The sequence below is a fragment of the Vombatus ursinus genome, unplaced genomic scaffold, assembly GCF_900497805.2.
Source record: "Vombatus ursinus unplaced genomic scaffold, bare-nosed wombat genome assembly UNPS02014777.1, whole genome shotgun sequence".
Lineage (NCBI taxonomy): Eukaryota > Metazoa > Chordata > Mammalia > Diprotodontia > Vombatidae > Vombatus > Vombatus ursinus.
The window spans coordinates 1,968,603-1,989,112 of record NW_020954555.1 but is presented as its reverse complement, the minus strand read 5'-3'; the positions used below and the strand labels follow the sequence as shown (position 1 = coordinate 1,989,112).

Below are 20,510 nucleotides of genomic sequence, written 5' to 3'. Positions count from 1 at the left end.
CTGGATGTGGATAGCATTTTCCATCATGAGTCTTTTGGAGGTGTCTTAGATCCTTGCATTGATGAGGAGAACTAAATCATCACACAATGTGCCTGTTACTGTGTACAGTGTTCTCCTGGTTCTGCTCACTTTACTGAGTCCAATAGACCAAATCCTTTTATTAAGGGGATTTATTCTGTGAAGTTTGGATTCAGTCAAAGGGACACACTTGAGGACCTAGAGGGCCACATGTGACCTTGAGGCTGCAGGTCCCTCCCATCCCCCATCCAAGACAATGCAAAAGACTCAACGATGGAAAATGCTATCCACATCAAGAGAAAGAACTGATCCAGGCTGAATGCAAATCAAAGCATACCATTTTCACTTTCTTTTTTTCCCATGGTTTTTTTTTCTTTTGTTCTATTTCTTCTTTCGTAACATGACTAATGTGGAAATACGTTTAACATGATTGCACATGTATAACCTATATCAGATTGCTTGCCATCTTGGGGAGGGGGAAGGGAAAGGAGGGAAGGAGAAAAATTTGTAACTCAAAATCTTATTAAAAAATGAATGTTGAAAACTATCTTTACATGAAATCTGAAAAAATACTATTTACATAAAAATGAGAAAAAACAAGGAGAAATAAGAAAATTAATAAAGTGTGTTGTATACCCTTTTGTGTATGTGGAGAGTGGGTTGCCATCTCAGAGAGTACTCTAACAGGCTGCAGAATCCTTCCCTCCACAGTGGTCTCCAGCAGCAGGTAGACCTGTGATTCAGGCCCCTGGGATGGAGAAGACTGTAGGAGCCAGTGACAGATTGTTCTGCCCCACCGAGGGTCCTGGGAAAAGTCCAGTCACCTCTGGGTTCCCCACTGGAAGGTTCTCTTATGACTTCAAATTCCATTTTAAATAGTTCAATGGGCCCAGGGCCTCCAGTCAGGAATGAGACAAGGGTATTCTTGCATTGTAGCAGAACAGCTGAAGATAACCCAAGGAATTAACTTACTATAATGAATTACTCTTCCCTACACTAGAAAATGAACTCAAACCCAAAATAATCACTGGTGAAAAACCAAAAGTCAGTAGTAGTATGCACCTCTAGGGATCGAACATCTGCCATGGGGTCTCTCGTCTTTCTTTTCTATTTGTCCCCTAATTTTTTTCTGGAAAAATTTACTTGTTAATTCATATTCTATAGAGTGGCACTTTACAAAGTTCCAAACTTTTTTCCATGTGGAATCCTAGAATCTTAGAGCTAGAAGACCCTTCAGGAGAGGCAATGTGAAATGATGAATCAGAGGACCTGAATTGGTCATTCGATTGGTTACTGTCCTTCATGCTTGAAGAAGACCAAAATGACATAACTGTGTTGGGGTCAAGGTTCGGTATGTCTGACTGTGGCTAATCAGACCAATATGAGTTTGGAAGGGTCTACCACAGGTCTGGCACAAATAGTCCATGGGAACATCTGGAGTGGAAATGTCTCTAAATTTGTGCATCTCATATTTCTTTTGAGCTGTTATTTTCTTCAATAAAATAGAAGTTCTTTGAGCTCCTTTTGGTCTCTCCAAAATCACCAAATTACCAGTTATCTCTTCGTTACCAAATCCAATGGCTTTTTCTTAATCCTCATTCTCCTTGATTTTTCTGTAATCTTTGACACTGTTGACCACCCTCTCCTCCTTAACATTATCTCACCAGGACACCACTCTCTCCTGGTTCTACTCATACTTTCTTAGTCTCTTTTGCTGGATTCTCACCCAGATCATACCCTCTAACATAGGTGCCCTCAGGGTTCTTCCTGGGCCCTCTTCTCTTCTCCCTCTACACTACTTCACTTGGTGATCTCATCAATTCCCATGAATTTAATTATTATCTCTATGCTGCCCAAATCTACCTATCCTGCCCCAGCCTCTCTGCTGACCTCTAATCCGCATCTCCAACTGCCTTTCAGACATCTAGAACTGGACGTCCAGTAGACACCTTAAACTTGACACATCCAAAACAGAGCTCATCTTTTCCACTAAGTCCTCCTCCCTACCCTCCCTATTACTCTACTTAAAAAAAAATTAAATATTTCCCAATTATATGTAAAAATATTTAACATTCATTTTTTAAAAATTTGTGTTCCAAATTATCTCCTTCCCTCCCCCATCCCTTGAGAAGGCAATTTGATATAGATTATACATGTGAAGCCATGCAAAACATTTCCATATTAGTCATGTTGCAAAAGAAAACACAAACACACAGAGAAAAATAAAGTTTAAAAAGTATTCTCCAATCTGTACTCAGAGTTCATCAGTTCTCTCTCTGGAGGTGGAGAGCATTTTTCATCTTTGGAACTGGTTTTCCTATTACGTTCTAGGGCAGCATCATCCTCCCAATCAGGCTCAAAACCTAAGTGTCATCCTTGACTCCTCTCACCCCCCTGCACTCCCATATCCAATCTGTTGCCAAGGCCTGTAGATTTCCTTTGCAACATCTCTCAAAAAAGCCTCCTTCCCTCCTCTGTTGCTGCCACCACCTGGTGCAGACCCTCACCACCTCACACCTAGACTATTCCAATAGCCTGCTGGTGGGTCTGCTGCCTTTCTCAGGTATCTCACCACTCTAGTCCATCCCCTATTGTTATTCCTAAAATATAGGTCTGACCTTGTCACACCATCCCCCTCACTCCCAGCCCCCCTCAATAAACTCCAGGGACTCCCTATCACCTCCAAGATCAAACAGACTCTTCTATTTGGCATTCAAAGCGCCTCATAACCCCCTCTCCTTTTTCCCATCCCCTTACGACCACCAATTCTAGTAACACTATCCACCTTGCAGTTCCTCAGACAAAATACTCCCATCTCTGAGCTCCAGGCATTTTCTCTGGCTGTCCCCCATTCTTGGAAAGCTCTCTTTCCTCATCTTTACCTCCTGGATTCCTTCAAGTCCCAACTAAAACCCCATCTTCTTCTGGAAGCCTTTCCCAATCCCTCTTCTGTTAACTTCTGCCCTTAGCTTGTCTGTCCATAGGTGTTTGCATGTTGGTGCCCCTGTCAGATTGTGAGTGCCTGGAGATCCTTTCTTTGAATAGTTCCCCAGCACTTACCTGTGGTTAATCAATGCTTATTGACTGGGAGTGGGAGTTTCATTCTTTGGATCCTCAGCCCATAGTGTAGTGCCTGGCATAGAGGTGCCTAATACTTTTGGATCGATTCAAATCCCACAGCTGAAGCTTATTACCCATGTAACCTTGGCTGAGTAGTTTCCTGGTCTATAAGATGAGGGGGTGGGGTGCTGGACTAGATGACCTCTCAAGGACCTTCCTGCTGTAGAGCTAGCATCCTATGATCTGGGTCTTCATTCCAACCTGAATGTCTGGACTGGCATCTCCTTTACATTGTCTTTCACAGGTGGTCATCTAGCAACCAGGTGGAAGAGTCTCAGGGAAGGGAGACCTACTCTACCCCTTGCAAGACCATGCTGGTTATCCAGCAGCTTGCCAATGTCCTTTCCAAAACTCGACGTCCAGAACGGAACCTGATCCTCCAAAGCAGCTTAACAAGAAAAGCAGGTGGTGAAATATTAAGCATTCAGTCTCTCTTGTCTTTTTCTTGGGCTGGATCTGGAAGCTCACACTTGAGTTTAGTAAAGGGCTGGTCCAAATCCACCAGACTAGAAACCCCATAAGCCCAGGGAAGAAGTCAGAGGCTAGAGTAGGAATGGCTATCTTACCCACAAACTGGGGAGTCGGGTCAGACCAAACTGCGCAAGAAGGAGGGGTGGGGAGACAATTCCATCCCCTGCTCTGCCTCCCGAACAAGCCACAAGCCTACTCTTCTAGTAACTTTCCATCAGTCACTCGTTCTACTTGAATTTTCTCTGCCTAAAGCCATTTAGAAAGGCAGATACTGTTTTTGTTTTATTCAGATCAAAGCCTAGCTCCCCATTACTTCCAGGAGCAAATATAAAATTCTCTGTTTGAAGAGGTGGTGCTTGGCCTGGAGTCAGAAAACCTGAGTTTACATCTGACCTCGACATTCTCACTTAGCTGGGTGACCCTGGGCAAGTCCCTTATACCACTGCTTGCCTCAGTTTCCTCGTCTGTAAAATAGGGACAATAACAGCTCCCTACCTCCCAGGGTTGTTGTGAAGATCAAATCAGATGATTATAAACAGCTTAGCACAAGGCCTGGAACATAAAATAAATGCTACTGTTATTAAAGCCCTTAGTATAACCTAGCCTCATCCTACTTTTCTAGTTTTCTTATGCATAACTGCCCCCTTCCCCCCATTCCACATGCCAGCTTTATGATTGTGACAGAGCCCTCTGTTCACATAAGACACTCCATCTCCAGATTTGAAGCATTTTCCCCGTGCCTGGAACTTCCTCATCTATGGTTCCCAGCTTCCTTCAAGGCTCAGCTAAAGTCCCATCTTCTCCAAGCTTTTCCTGGTCCCTAATGTTAGACTTTTTCCCTGTGATTATCTCCAATTTATCTTGTATATATCTTGTTTGCACGTAGTTGTTTGCCTGTCATCTCCAACAGAATGTGAGCTAGTCAGCAGGGGCTGTCTGCCCTTCTTTGTATTTCTGGCACTTGGTACACGTGCCTGGCACACAGTAGGTACTTAATAAATGCCCATTGGCTTGATTAGCTCCACAAAAAGCACAACGAACCAGTGGATATAAAAATTGCCTGCCAGTTCTACTTCTGTCTTGATATCGCTGGAGCATCCATTCTAAAGTTATGTCAGAACATTCTTTAAATAAGCAGACAGCTATAGTGGAAAGAGTACTAGGCTTGGAGTCAGAAATCTTGGGTTCCAGTCCTGCTTTTCCCTAATGGTTATGTAAAGCTTTGCACTGTGTGTAGTACACAGTAGGTGCTTAATATGTATTTCTTCACTGATTGAACCTGGGGCTAGTCACATCCTTATCAGCTACTTTCCTAATGAATAGAATGGGTAGTGGCTAAATCTTTCACAAGATGCGCTATTAATGTTTATCCAACTATAATGTGCTATAGAAACATAAACCATTACTATGCTTGAAAAGACTATTCCTTCAAATTCTCTTTTCTAGGGTGTATTAAAAAAAAAAAAAGACCCATATCCCTCTCCCTTCCTGTACTTTTCCTTCAAGCTCTTTCATCAAACATCCCTAGATCGCTTCCCATCTCTCCACTTTGGCAGCTCCATGCTCCAGCCAGACTGGACCGCTGGCCAGCTGCTCCCTGACCTCCTCCTGTCCTCTCTGCTTTCTGAAATGCCACCACTTGCCTTGGCCAGTTGCTATCTTTCTCTTGCTCCCAGGGGCCAGCTCCTGTAGGTCTATGATAACGTCCTCTTCTCCTTTATATTTTTATGTCTTATCTACTACAACTGTGAACCCACGGAGGAAAGCCTAAGAGCAGAGTTTGGAGTTTGGAGTCCTGAAGACTCAAGTTCAAATTCTAGCCTTAAGCAAATCACTGAACCTGTTTTCTCATCATTAAGGGGACTGGACAAAAAAAATCTTGAAGGTGTCCCTCAGCTCCAGATCCACTGGTGCAGCAGATAAACTTCTGAGGAATGGGGAGGGGGCCTTCGTCGTTCACACATGTTGACGGCGCTCTGATGTTTGGTGATCCTTCTTTGCTCCTTAGAAGGGTAAAGGAACAAGAAAATGTAGGAGCTCAGTCTCCTAATGAAGGCCACTAGCACAGTGTCCATTTTTGTTAGAAAATAAAAACCCTTACAAACATCTTACCAAGATTTAATGTACATTTATTCTTAACACGTGGAACATATAGTATAAAGATTTCATACTGAATAAATGATATTCATTAAGCCAAAAAAGGAAAAAAAGGAGGAATTTACATCAAGTTTTTAGCTACATTGTTTGAAATACAAATATGCAGAATTTATCACTGAAAAAATCTCAATTGTGTTTCTTCATCAGGAACTTCAACTGAACCTAGAACTTTTTCACACCTCGATTAGAAAGAAAACAAAACAAAAACAAAAATAAAAACAAAAAAAAACCAGGAAAAATAAACTATAAGTTGATTGGCTGCTGAGACAGCAATGACTTTTTACACAGAGACCTGTACAGCATCACCTCCAAGAGGAGAGATGTCTGGCAAGAGATTAAATAATTGTGTCTCGCTTTGGGCAGGTCACCAACTTGTTATAACTCGTCATACTATAAAGGAGAAGGGCAGGGGCGTGGCTAGGGACCAAACTGTGGGGCTCCAGAGGGTATGTGCAATGTACAACGTCATCTATATACACACGCAGCCGCGCAGGGCACTGCGGCTAAAGGTTAAAACCAGTTCTAAGAGGTGATCTCAGGGTTATTCATACAATCAAGGAGGAAGAGAAAGAGGTCAGGGTGTTGTAGGTTCACACATGATACTTTGGGGGAAAAGCCTTTTTTTTTCTCCTCAACGTTTAACTAAAAACATTTTTAAAAACTACAGCTTGCTGCTGATCCAGCGTTTTCTCTTTTTTCAATGTGAGACATTATTACAGTATGTTTACAGTATAAGGTGTACAGTACAGTACATGAAGGTCCTACACTCTACTGCACAGGCCTCTCCATTGAACAGGGTCTGTTCACAACTGGTAACTTCTTGGCTCCTGCAAGATTGTGAATGTACAACAAGAAACCACACACAGTTCAGCAGTCACCTTTTTTTTTGTCCTTCAGAGTTTTTGTGTTTTTTTTTTCTATTTTTTTTTTTACCATTAAAAACAGTTATGAAAGGTGGCGTCCCATCGATGCAAGAACTGGGCGAGCCGTATTTTATTTGTTTTTCCCCAAACTCACTGTAAACGACAGTAACTTTGGTTAAAATAAAAAAAAGTCTTCTATGTAGGCAGAACTCTGTCTTCTTGAGTAGGGTGGGGTGGGGTGGGGGCGGGACAACAGGGAGGAGAAAGAGGAGAGGAGGGGAAGGGGGAGGGAGGAGGAGAGAGGCAGGAAAGATTTCCCCCAGGGAGAAGCAGGACAGCGCAGGGCGGGCTGGATTCTGAGGTGGTTTTGCATAAATAAAGGACAACAGTCAGTTTCTAAGTTCTCCACGCACGCACACACACACAGGGGAGGTGTCCATCCCACGGCTGTCATGACTGGCCAATTAAAAACAGTACATCACAAATGACTTGTGAGACCAATGAGTTCATCAACGGCGACACAGAGATGTCCAGCAGCCGTGACTCGTACAACGTGAACTCCGAGTGGTTCTCGTCCACCTTGGCCAGGGCGAGCAGCGCCCGGGCCGCCCGGCGCATCATGTCCACGCTGGTCGGCTCAAAGGGGGGGTTCTGCATGTGCAGAAGGCTGGCCTGGCTCTGCTGGAACTGGGTGGCAGCCAGGCTGTCCTCCAAGAAGCCCAGCAAGTTTCCAATGCTGCCCTTCTGCACAGCGATGGCCCGGGCAGCCAGGCTGTCGCCCTGGGCCAGGTTGGCCAGCAGCACCACGGCCATCTCCCGGCACACCGGGTTCTTTCGGTCACTGAGGAAGCGCACCATGGTGCTGTACAGCTTCTCCAGGCGGCTGAAGGGGGGCGTGGCGAGGATCAGGTCCACGTTGTTGTCTTGGATGCTGAGTTTGCTGAGGGTTTCCAGAACCAGTCTCTGGGGGGAGAGGACGGCATTGGGGCCCAGAGTGGGGAAGGGGTCCTGGGCTTCGGCCGAAGGGCAGACCGCCCAGTGCAGGAGTCCATCCAGCACCGGCAGGCAGATGCTCTCGGGGTACGGGGACAGGTCCAGTTGCCCTGAGATGTTGGCGAGCGTGACCAGGGTGTTCTCACGGAGCATCTCCAGGCAGTCCCACCACCACTCCACCTTGTTGCAGCTCACCCCCTGGTCCTGCTCCTCCTCCTTCTCGTAGGTCAGCGGCGCCTGCTTGCGCTCTGGGTGTTTATGGTGCAGCAAGATGAGCTTGCCAAGGATCAGCAGCAGCCCCGGGTGTTTGGACATCTCGAAGTCGTTGCCCGGCACAAACGACAGGCTCCGGATGGTGTTGGAGACGCAGACGCAGCGCTTGGCGAGGGAGTCCTGCCAGTCCAGGAGGGTGCACAGTGGGGTCTCATCCTTACTGTGGGGCTCATCTTCCAAGATCTTGATATTCCGATGGCTCTGCACGGGACTGATGCCAAAAGGGAACTTGCCACTTTCCTTGGTGGTCTCTGCACTCTTGGCCCCCTCGTCGGACAGGGCGCTGGGCCGCGATGACAACACGTCATCCATGGTGGCAGTGATCCGCTTCTCCGAGGGGCCGCCGGGCAGGGGGCCCCCCCTGTCTCTCACGCCTGTGGCCCCCTCGACTGCTGGATTCCGCTTTGGGGGGGCCGCGGGTGCAGGTTCCCGGGCCTGGGCCCCAGGCAGCTCCATCTTGCTCTCAAAGTGGGTCTGGATGTGCTCAGTAGTGTCCCCGCCACCGATCCGCCAGTGCAGCAGGCCGCTGTCAAACTCCTGTACCCGCCCTAGTTTGTCCGAGCAGTCCACCACAAAAGGGTCGTTCTTCTGCACAACTCTGACAGGCAGCTTGTCAAATTTGCTGACAAGCTTCTCCTCACTGCTCTCCGACAGCACCGTGTCCTTGCCTGCAAACGCAGCCTCCTCTTCCTCTTCCTCTTCCTCCTCCTCCTCCTCCATCTTGGGGCTCAGAAGCTCCTCCTCTTCCTCCCCCTCCACGGGGGATGGGCTGGAGGCCTTCCTGAATCTCTCCGGGTCTAGCAATGTTCTCTGACCCGGGTCACCCACCTCATACTCCTTCAGAATGCCGAAGATCTCGATCAAACAACGCCGGAAATATTCCACGAGGAGCTCCAGCAGTCCCGGCAGCTGGAACAGAAAGAAGAGGTGCCAATGAGAGGGAAAAGGGCCACCAAGGAATTCTACTGTGGAGGGCCTTCCCAAGCTGCCAGCTCAGGATGTGTGTGCACCACAGCGCACAGAGCAAGGGATGCCCTGTTCTCAGGGCTCTCATCTGAGCCACCCATCCCAAGGTCTTCCAATATTTAGGAAGCTTCTCTCTCTTTTAAAGCTGGTCGTCACTGGAACACAACAGTGGGCCAAAAGACTTCTACTTCATCTGCTTAAAGGCAATTATTATGCCATCCATCCCTTAGCTTCCCCAACCAACCAGCTCTCTTATCCATTTGACCTGCTTAGGTAGCTCTCCTCCCCTCCCACATTGGCATTTCCCTTCGCCTTCTCTGGATCCTCTTCATATCCTGGCTGACAGCAGGGCCCAGAACTGTACAGAAGATGATAGAACGACAGAACAGTGGGGGCAGATGGCCAAGGATCCTCCTTTGGTCCACCAGAAAGACCTCAGGAGTCTATGGAACATCAAGGAGGGTCCTTTGCTCTCCAAAGGCCAGGCATTCTGGTGTCTTCACAGAAAAAAAAAAAATTACTCTGTATTTTAGGCTTTTGCATCTTCTTTTAGAAAATTTGGAGGGTGGGGATATAATGGACACAGGGACAAGATAAAACTTTAAAGTTCCTTCCAGCTTAAGCATTTTATGGCTCTAAATGAGTGCATTAGCATCCTACGAGTGTGAACAGAAACCCACTCCCATTACTGGAAAAGGTCAAAAAGTCCATGTCTTCCTGACAGAAGGTCAGGAGTTTCAGCTTTGTAAATAGACAGTACTTAAAAAAATACAAGTTGCTTTAACATTAATTTCGACTTTTCCCCACATTCTCACAGCATAGCTTGAAAGCATTAGGGATACGAAGGGAAAAAACTAACATAGCAAAGATGTGTGGACTAGCCAAGAAGTGAGGCTGAGAACCAAGGGTCCTTGAAGAGAATTCAGAGGGTCTGTGAACTTGGAGAAGAAACAAATTCACATCTTTATTTTCACCAACCTTTAACTGAAATTTAGCACTCCCTTCGATTATGATTGTAAGCAACCAGCCCTGGAAGCATATAAGCAGCACATGTGACTTTGTTACCAACAGAGATCACAGGTACCCGTGTATCACATCCCAGGTGTTGCCAATACTCCATATACCACTTATGCTCATGACTGCTTTGAAATCACTGTAGTTCTGAGATCCGCTGCCAGATCACACATGATACACAGAGCATATTTCAAATATAATTGGCTTCCTTTGTAATCCTATGTATTCTACTTTGGACTTTCAAAAACATTATGCTGAGAGGGGTCCATAGGCTTCAGCAGATGCCAAAGGGGTCCAGGACACAAAAAAGGTGACAGGTGATTTCACATGGGAATATACTTTACTGATTGTAGGAAGAGAATCCGCATTTTATATCAATATCCAAAAGCAATTAAAAAAAATTATTCTTTAGTATCTGTTCCAACCTTCAAATTTCCTCCTGTACAGACCAAGGTCAATGGCAAAACGATAAGCGTTCCAAGTCCTTTGGTCAGAAGAGTTTAGAGGGGAGGGGCTGGATGAGACACTGTTCTAAAGGCCCGTTCTGGGGTTAAGCACAGCCCCTGGGATCACTGATCCAGTGCAGGAGGTCAGAAATCTAGACTCTGTGCCTAACCCAGGCTCTACAACACACAGGCGCCTTTCTTCAACAGCTATGTCCCAAGGCCCCTCCCCTAGCCACGGGCACTCACCTGGCCCAAGTTGAAGGTCATGATGCTGTTGTCATCATACAACAAGATGTTAATGGTGTCTAAGGCCCACGTACTCTCTGCCAACAGCCCCGACTTGAGGGACATCATCACTCGCCATGCCTCTGGAGTTCCTGAAACACAGCACCCACCCCCCACCAGTGTTTTGTGGTCACCCAAGCGGTTCTTCAGGGCAGGCCCAAAAGTTGGGCTGCAGAAGGGTTGAAGAAGACACCTCATCTACCCACCCTAGAGGCTTTTCTAGCCTCATTCCCCTCCTGCCGACCTTGCCTAGAGAAATTACTGGAGTACTACATCCTTTGACAATTATGTGTCACGGGTTCCTAAGGCCTCAGTGGGACTAGAGCTGGTGTTTCTATTAGGCTGAAGGATTCCCCTTCTTCTATGTGGACGGCAGCCAACCCACAGGTGGAGGGGGCTTGAGAGAGGTCATTAAGTTAACTCTGGCCATCAAAATGAACAAAGCTGATGGGATGTCCAAACCTAAGGGAAACGTTTTGTGTCTTGGCCCTTTTTTGGGGGCTTGGAACAGAAATCAGGAGAGGTCAGCATGTTCTCCTGAAGCAGCACTAACCAAGAATTCCCTCTGCCACTCTCCCTCTGCTCTGGACAAGAAAATGATTTGTGAACGGCCCACAAGGGCCTCTCCTCATCATGCTGACATCAAAGCAGAGGGACGATAGGCCAGCAAGGGAGGAGATCTGGGTTCTAGTGTTGGCTCTGCCACTGACTGTGACTTCTGGTGAGTCTCTGAACTGCCATTTTCTTGTGTGTACCACGGGGAAGGCGGTGAGGGCTGGGCAAAATGAAAACCTGCAGGTGCCTTGCAGCATTGTGTGAGCTCCCCAAGGCTCACCAGAAAGCCTGAAATCAGCTCAGTACAAGGACCATCAAGGATCCAGACAAATGGCCACTCTCGAGGCAGAGGAGGGAGACTAAAGTTTGGTTCAGGTTGAACCCTTTTCAGTTTTGGGAGTGATTCATCATCCCCAACCTCCAAATGGAGCAAGCTGAAAGCTGGCTCTTCTTGGGAAGTTTCCTTACCAATATCTTTTGTGGTGAGCCGCCTCCTCGGTTTCAATACAGGCTGTGTGGCTTCCACAGAGCCAGGAGGGAAGGTGATGTCCCGCCTGATGAGGGGGGGCTGCACAGGGGCAGGTGCTATGTGTGAGGCAGGCACTGGAGGACCTGCTTTCTGCATCTTCATCCCCGAGTGCAGGAACGGAGACTTGCTGGGCGAAGTGCGGTTCTCCAGGGGCCGGGGAAGGGGGGCGGGGCTGGATACCTGAGGAATGTGATTCTGCATGCTGGGTGGGGGCTGATAGTTAGACTGAGGGGGCCTTGTCATAGGGGGCACAGGGGCTGCGGGACCATATGGAGGCTGGCGGGTGCTGTGGGAAGGCCACGAGCCCTCGTGATTGACCCTCTGATCTGTGTGCAGCATTTCATCTGTTCGGTTCACCCCATGGTAAGCAGGCCCCTGGGGGGCAGAGCCTGTGTTCTGCCTATTGGGGTAGTTGTAGCCCATATCATTGCGCCCCTGCCACATGGTACCCTGTTGGGGGCCCTCTGCAGTTGGTTGCATGGGACCACCCATCATCTGGGGTGGCATGCTCTGCTGGGCATTTGAGCCAGGAGGTGCTGAGACCCGGTCTCGGCCAAACTGGAATGGGAATTGGTTCTGAGGGCCTCCTGCTGGCCGGCGGTCAGCACCAGCAGCGGGATAAGCATTCCCATATTGGTTGTACACATCCTGCTGGGGAGATGGCTGGGCTGGCTGCTGTTGGCTGGCAGGCTGGGGCTGGGTAGGGGGCAACTGCTGCTGTGGTGGCTGGCCTTGTCCGCTACTGTACGGCACGCTGTACATCTCCCCTTCATGTCGTTTGGCTGGAGGACCATAGGTGCCATCCATTGGCCGCTTATAATTCTAGGAAATGAACAGGTAAAGGGAAAGGTGTGTATAGTGTTCTAGGAGCCAGAGACAATGGGAGGGTGTAGCCAAGATAGACGTGATGCCATCAGACACTCAGGTGGGGTCTGCGGGGGCAGAAGAGCTGCCTTCTGGAATGATTCCTGAAGCAATTCCTGAAAGCAAGAAGGGGTTCTTCCTTCCCACTGGCTCTCTCCTCCTTCCCCCTGTTTTCCCTCTCCCCTTAATATTTTTTTATTGGTATCCTTTGTTTTTTACATCACCTTCATTTCCCAACACAGGCCTCCCTGAACGCTGAAAGCTATCTTATATGACAAAGAATAAAAAAAGTAAGAGAAAAAAAGCAGTTCAGCAAAATAAACCAATTCTTTAACCCAATCCAACACTATGTGCAGGTCCTGTACCCTTGACCCCCCCCATCAAAAAGGATTCTTCCCTCTATCTCATAGAGCAATAGAAGCAAAGAGTCATTGCAGCAGACTGACTCCAGGGCTGGCCTGGGGCTTATGTCCTAATCCCTAAGGAGAGCTCTAAGGGTCCATCAGGGCAGACACAAAATAGGTGTGTTCTCAGAAACGAGTTTCTACAAAATGATCAAGTGTCACCACTAAACAGCAGAGACAAGTTAAAAACATCAAAATACTTGAAAACATCTACTGCTTTCCATCAGGCTGGATAAGTCCACCAAGAACTTTCCAAATGTGAGGTGAAGGATGTTCCTCTGGACCTAATTTCAGGGCCCCTTCCTCACCCCCAAGGTCTGTCCTCACACTCACCTGCTGCTGCTGTTGGTACATTGTAGTTTGCTGGCTGGGGAATGGGCTGCTGGAAGGGGTGCCTTGAGTGGAAAACTGATTGCCATAGGAATCGTGTCTGCAAGACAGAAAAAAAGTTTGAGGAAGGGAAGAGAGAGGCTGGAGAGCATTCAGAAAGCTGCCTGACGTGGAGGCCAGGACCGTGCTCACTGACCGTTGTTGCTGCTGCTGCTGCTGCGGTTGCTGCTGCTGCTGCTGCTGTGGGGGGTAGCGGCTGGGAGAGTACATCCCCGAGTCTGGGTTGGAAGGCAGGAGGTTTGGCTGTGGGGCCCCGGTGCCCAGGTTTCCCTCAGGCCCTAGTCCGGACTCCGCCCTAAGCCCAAGACAAAAGCACAAGGACTCTTACACTGGCACTTCCAGAGTGAGGATGGACGGTCATCAGCGTGGGCAGCAGTTCGGTTCAGAGGAACCCTTACTGCTCAGTTCTGTGCCAACTGGGACCTCAGTCAAATCACAAGCTCTCTGAGCCAGTGTCTCCATTTATAAAATGAAGGAAACACCTCTTGCACTATTTACCTCAAAGAGTTGTGAGGAAAACAATTCATAAGCCCCCACGTATTAGATATAAGCTCCTATTATTTCAATAGTTCTCGAATCTATGCCAAGGAAGGCAGGCACTCACCTCACTCTGTCGTAAGGGCCTCCATATGGGTAATGTTGCCTCTGTCCCATTGCCATATTCCCCAAACCAGGGCCTGTGGCACGGTTGTAGGGGTCCCCCATCCCACTGTTGGGGCCCTGCCCTGAGGACACGAAAGGATCATTTCCTGGAGCTAGAAGCAGAAGACAGGGAGACAGTAAGAAAGTAGGTAGGTCTACCGGCCTCTCTTCTGGAGACAGGGGAATATGGAGCTCTAGAAACAACTGAGGGATATCTCAAAGCTGAAATGTGACTTAGCCCCTGACTGCTCTACGACCGGCTCAAAACACAACACAAAAGTCTTAGCTGCGAAGATGAACTGATAGGTGACAAGAGAGAAGGGACAAGGGGTGAAGATGGTGCTGGAGAAGGCGACATCCTTAGCATGCTATGGTGGAAGAGCGGGGAAGGACACCAGGGCGCAAGTCACCTTTCCTCATGCTGCCGTAAGGATCCTTATTTGGCTCATAAGACATGCGCCCCATCATGTCAGAGGTATTCATGCTGGGCTGGTACCCAGGGTTCGGAGTCATGGAATTCCGCTTTTGGAACGTGGGGTCGCTTCCATCAGCAAAGGCATCCTGGATCCCCACAGAGTTGCTCCTACTCGGGAACCAGAAAACTGAATGAGAAGCAGAATCATCCCCTCCCAATGACTGCCGGTAAAGGCTGAGGGCAGACGTCCCACTGCCCAGTCCCTTCTATCTGTGTTAGATTTAGCTTCTGGGAGAGGAAGGCAATTTCCAAGCGACAACATAACCAGGGGGCTACTGCCTCAGTCCTAGGACTGATCAGATTCCACCCTCACCCCGTTACCTGGGCCCCACGCCTGGTGCCGGTGTTACCTGATGCCTGGCAAAGGGGGCATCTGACTATGTGGGGTGGATGCTGGAGTTGGTGGCTTCAAATCTCCTCCTTCTGCCATGGAACTGCTGGTTGACTGAGGGGTTTGCGGCCCCTGCATGGACCCTGACCCCGCTGCAAACAGAGATGGGAATAATGAGCAGCTCTGCAGAAAGTTCCTAACCTTTGTGCGTATTTCCACAGAAAAGTCCATGAATGAGGAAAGATGGGGAGACACCTGTTAGGCACAGGTAACAATTATTCTCCTACAGCTATTTCTTCAGTTCTTACTTCTTTTATCCAAAAGAAGCACTGTGACAAGAAATAAGGGGGGACTGAAAATGAAGAGAACTCTGGGCTTCTGAGATTCCCAGCTACTAGCCTTCCACATGTCGAGGAGCGCAAGGCTTGAAAAGGAATATTTACAATGACACCGCCAAAGTTGGAGCCCTGAAAAACTGGCAGGCAAAAATGGTAACCATCCAAAGGGGAGGGGATGCTCTGGAGAAACCCAAGCAACTGGCGACCAGGCACACAGGGGCTTCATCTGCCCTTCCTCTGGTCTTCTCGACCCCCAAACCCTGCGCCTTCCTCATTCTAAGTACCAGACAAGCTGCCCTCACCCAGCTTCACGAGCTCCTCTAAGCTGGAAAGCAGCGAACTCCTCGTAATTAATGTTTCCATTAGTTACCATTCCCAGCACCCGATATCCCATGGCTTCAGCCGAGCTGGCTGATGAGTCATTTCAGCTATTCATTAAAATCCTCAGAGGTCAGCACCAGGGCATGTTTGTTTACACCCCACCTTCCTGGCACCCTGTCCATTCTCCCCTCCCGGCTGTGGCCACAGCTCTGCGAGGAGGGTGGGCAGAGTCCCTGGCAGCGGGGAGTTTCATTCATAACCCCTCCCCCGCCCTCTGGCCTCCCATTCATTTCCATCTCAGCTCCCCTGGGAATTCCGGGCTTGGTCTGGGCCACATTCTAAGGCGCTGACATCAGTGAGTGGAGGCTCCCAGACATCCCCAGCCTCGCAGCCATTTGTCGTTTTCCCCCCCACCCCCCGCTGGCCCTCCCACTCGCTGATTTACAAACATTTGGCTCCTTGCCAGAGAATTAAAACCTAACGGTGGCATGCTGGCTACCTCCTGGCCCCGCCAGCCTGAAGCCCGAGTTGGGCTCCCCATTCCAGGCTGGGTCACACATAGCTTCTGAAGGGCCCTGGTGCAGGAGAACTCAGAGGCTGCACCCCTGGGGGCAAGGCTCCTCCCCTCCCCACAGCAGGCACCCGAGGTCATCCTGCCCGGGTTGGTAGGACATGACCGAGGCAGTCTCACCTGGTGATGGCGGCTGGATCTTGGGCTGGGACTTCTTGGAATCTGCGGCTGCAAAGATATCGGGGGGAGGGTCTTCTCCCCGCTCAATCTTGCACTCAAACGCGTAGAGACACTGGATGTACTGCTTCTTCAGGGAGCTGGCAGCGCTACTGGAGGTGCCCACATTGAGGTTGGTGGCCAGCTCACGCCACTTCTTGTTTTTATTGACCTGCATAACCAACCAAGGGGTCACAACTTGGCTGGGGAGGACCAGAATGACTCTTCCTCTTTGCAGAAGGGCCCGATGCTCTGGGAGCTCCCGGGACCCTTCTACGCTCCTCCACCAACTCTCTAGCATCCACAGAGGATTGAGGCTGAATGCCTCACTGGCCTCCCCTTTCATCAACTAGTAACCCCGGCTCTCCCTGGGATCAGAATGCAGTCAGAGAAGGAAGTCAAGTTCTATCTTGTTCAGGTTGTAGTAGAATTTAGAAGGTAAATATGCTGGAGAAAAATTTAATGCAGATGTTCTTCACTATATATAACGCGTGGGTTCTGAAAAGTTCTGCATCAATCCCATCCTAGTGTGACAGACGCTACGGCTCACACAGCAGGAAGGGTATCAGACTTGGAGTCAGGGGACACAGGTTCGAGGTCATGGCTCAACGAATCATGTGGCCTTGGTCAAGTCATTTCCATACTGTGAACCTCAGTTTCCTTTTCAGTAAAAAATGGGGATAACCATCCCTGCCCCTAACTACTTCACAGAAAACCGCCCGTACATGTACGCTGTTACTCTATCAAACCACAAGAAGCAGAGGCTACTTAAAAGGACCCTCCAGGGACTCCTTTGGTGAGGAGTGATCACTCCCCCCAAACCACGTGTCTGACCAGTGGGTGCTTCCTGTGTAAGTTCACTAAGCCAGGATGATGGTTAAGGATGATGCCTGAGCACAATGGTCACAGACAGCACTTCATCTGGGGAGTTTCTTCACAAACGTTCCTTGGCTGGTTTTGTTTTGTTTTTAAATTTTGTCTCTGCTGTTTTATTCATGCAGGACACAAATATTTCTCATGAGCCTGGCCCTGGGGGAGATGCAGAGTGACACAGTCCCTGACCTCACAGGGCTTACAGTTTAGAAGGGAGAAAAAGACAGGGAAACGAACACAGATCAAGATAAAAGTACCTAGGAAAGTGCTATGTGAAATCCCAAGAATGAAAGATCACTTCTGAGGGAGATGCCAAGACTAAGATTCCAGCAGGTAAAGCTAGGAGTAGGAGACAGTGGGAGCTGAGCATTGTCTGCTGCAGCTAAGGCCAGGACGGGCATTCCAGAGCAGACTCCTGCCATGGGGTCGGGAGCTCCTCAAGAACAGTCTGTCATTTTTGCTTTGAGACCTTCCCAAAAGCCAGCTCAGGGTCCTGCCCACACTCGATTCTCAGCAGTCCCTGATGGTGACTGAGGTACCATGATTCCCCACTGCTACCCAACACACATCCTTCTCTCTGATCACTTCAGGCAGGTCTCCTAATGGTTCTTCATGGCATCCTATGCTTTCCCTCCCATCTTTTTCCTTCTACCAAATGTCCTCTTCTCTTTACTTAAACCTCTAAATGTTACACACCTATTAAGGTGCAAATCAAGTTCCCCTTTCCTCCAGGAAGCTGCCTATCAATTTATTTCCCATTTATCAGTCTTTTCTTTGAATTCCTATTGCACTTATGTTCAGAAGCATATAATTTAGCACTTAATTCATATTCATATGGTTACAGGGACCTAAATGATCCTTTAGAAAGATCAACAAAGTGGAAACTGAGGCTTAGGGGTGGGTGTGCCCTAACTTGTCCATGGTGCCCATGGTCAAAAGGCAAGTAAAACATCTGTCCCTCAAGGGTCAGAGCTATCTTGTTTTTGTATCTGTAGCCCCAAGATCCAGTATGGGGCCTGGCACATAGTGAGCAATTAATAAGTGCTTACTGATTGATAGCTCCCCTTCAAATAAAGTCTAACATTATAAGTACTTTGGTTTCTACCCTCAAACTGTAGACTCCTTGAAGGCAGGGAGACTATCTTGTAAAACTTTTAAATTCTGAACAGCGCCTATCCCAGTGCTGTTCTCAAAGCAAATGCTTAATAAATATTTGCTGAATGACATCCAGCTGAGCAAGGGAAGCCGGTTCATTATGTTCTATAAGGCAAACTCAATTAATCAATGCTTTTTTTCCTGTGTGGAGAAACATAGCACCATGTACAAAAGGCAGGGACTGCTCTCAGGGGTGGGGGGTGGTAAGGTGTCTAGCAGCCCTGCTTCTTGATGGAAGAAGCCTGGGGAGACTGCTAGAGGAGAGAACGTTTGGTTTTGTGGGCATCTGTGGGAAGAGGGGACCTGGCAGTCCAGAGGAGGGGAATTCATATTCCACACACAGTTGGTTGACGGGTTTTAATGAGACGCTTTCTGATGGCAATGTTGTTTTGTTCTTTCGACTGAGGTTTTCAAAAAGCACTACTTCATTCGGGTCATACACCTACTCCAAACTCAGCTATAAAGCCTGGTCCAGACACTGCTCTAGTACTGCAGACCACAGCAAGGTAGGTGTTTCCAGAGTCTTGTTTGTCAGTGTTCCTCTCCTTGGTTTTGTCAAATTAGACTGTAAACAACTGGGAGATGAGACCCATAGTTGTTTCTTTTAAGATCAGGACACCTTGTAAACAGATTAGGCACTTGAACGCATCTGTTAAGCCTGCTGTATAAAGTTTAGTACTAGATGTCAATGAGCTATGGAACACAACTCTACTTGGCTACCCTGACCGACAATGTTTCTTCCAAACAGCTTTTGAAATCTAACTGCATAGAAGAAGGTTTCCTGAGAATCAATGACTTCTCCTCTCTAGCCCCACTTGTGCCTGGAACTAAACCTCCCCTGCTCTACCCCCAACGGCTCTTAGCCTTCTATCCCACATTTATGTCCTCTATAAGAGAAGCTGGCATTCCTGTCCTTGCAGGCCAAGTTACTTTTAAATGTCTTAGACATTAAGCTCCTGGAGAACAGGGATTGTGTGAGCCTCAGACCAATATTGTATGAGGCTTTATTTATTAGACTGTCACCTGATAAAATCATTTGGGTGAAGGGAAGGAATCTGAATGTCATGTACTCACCTGAGTCAATCCGCCAATCTCCTTCACAGATACGTAGAGGCGGTAGAGGTCCAAGGGTTTCCTGCCCACAGCAGGCAGGTTGGTCATGCCCATTGCTTTCTCTTCCGTGAAGGCAAGATAACGGTCCACCCAGATCTTCCTCTCAGGCTCACCCCCTAATTCGTACAACTTGGTGATCTTCTCATTGGTGGTGGTGGAGGAACTGGACTTCTGGAAGGGGAGGGGGCAGGTCAGAGGGTCATGGGAATGAGTCCTAGATCCCAGGCCTGTTCCAAGGCTCTCCCAAGGCTCTCACTTAGGGGTGGAGAAGGGCAAGAATAAAGACAAAGAAGAATACAGGGTTTTCCCACCCTGAGTTTAAATAAGAATGGGACCCGAATTGTTTTCACTCATGTTGAAAGATTAAAGAAGAGTCAGTTTTTTGGCCAGAGTTTGCTGGAAAGAAAGCTGCCACTGCAGGGCCCTGGATATACCTCTCCAGAGTGAGAGCTGGAAAGGCCTTCCAAAGAGGACTCTGAGGATAGGATTGAAGAGTGACCCACATGCAACTGTAATAGGTTAGCTACCTTTTGCTTAGGACACAGAAGGATGAACTAGACAGCCTATGAACAGGGGTTTCTGGAGCCCCCAAAAGTCAACAGATTCTAACTTTTACTTTTCTATTCTATTTTTATTTATTATTTCTATTTTGTAGAAAGAGAAACTGAGACCCAGAGATTAGGAATGGTGCAGTTACACAACTCTAGAGAAAGACCCATATGAGGCTGGATTTCCAAGCTGCTGTCCTATCAGACCATGTTGCTTGTAACCTTCAAGGGTAGCTAAGAACCCAAGTTTCATCTTCCACATTCCTAAAACTGTACACAGTTAGACATGGACCATTACGACTGCTCCGAGCACAGCGACTCAGGCTGCCCATCACCATTTGACAGCAGGGGTACTGCTCCAGGGGGAGCATCAGTTGGATGGGCGGGAATGAAGAAGTCCTTGACAGGAAGGAAGAGCAAAAATATTGCTTAGCTACTGGAAGGGAGCTCAGAGATCACCTGGTTCAATCAGCTCATTGTATATAGGAGGAAACTGAAGGCACAGTGAAAAGAAGCGACTTGCTCAAGGTCACAAAGAATCCATGGCAGAGCCAGGACCAGAAGTCAGGTCCTCCCGTTTCTTAGTCTAGTGCTCATGCACTACCCCCATATCCCCAATGTGCACAAGCACACACATAC

General features: G+C 48.2%; 1 protein-coding gene across 2 annotated transcripts in view; it reads right to left on the bottom strand.

Annotated features, from left to right (window-relative positions):
• Window positions 1–6,645: 6,645 nt before the first annotated feature.
• Window positions 6,646–20,510, bottom strand: part of ARID1A (AT-rich interaction domain 1A) — a 90,403-nt gene continuing 76,538 nt past the window's right edge. For both annotated transcript variants that reach the window (XM_027864824.1, XM_027864825.1), the window contains exons 11-20: window positions 19,285–19,494; window positions 16,147–16,354; window positions 14,816–14,948; window positions 14,401–14,573; window positions 13,953–14,103; window positions 13,485–13,643; window positions 13,292–13,388; window positions 11,630–12,512; window positions 10,568–10,698; window positions 6,646–8,804 (exon numbers count right to left, since the gene is read on the bottom strand). In XM_027864824.1, coding sequence (XP_027720625.1) covers window positions 7,080–8,804; window positions 10,568–10,698; window positions 11,630–12,512; window positions 13,292–13,388; window positions 13,485–13,643; window positions 13,953–14,103; window positions 14,401–14,573; window positions 14,816–14,948; window positions 16,147–16,354; window positions 19,285–19,494 — 3,870 coding nt within the window. In that variant the 3' untranslated portion in view covers window positions 6,646–7,079. The remainder of the gene's footprint in view (window positions 8,805–10,567; window positions 10,699–11,629; window positions 12,513–13,291; window positions 13,389–13,484; window positions 13,644–13,952; window positions 14,104–14,400; window positions 14,574–14,815; window positions 14,949–16,146; window positions 16,355–19,284; window positions 19,495–20,510) is intronic.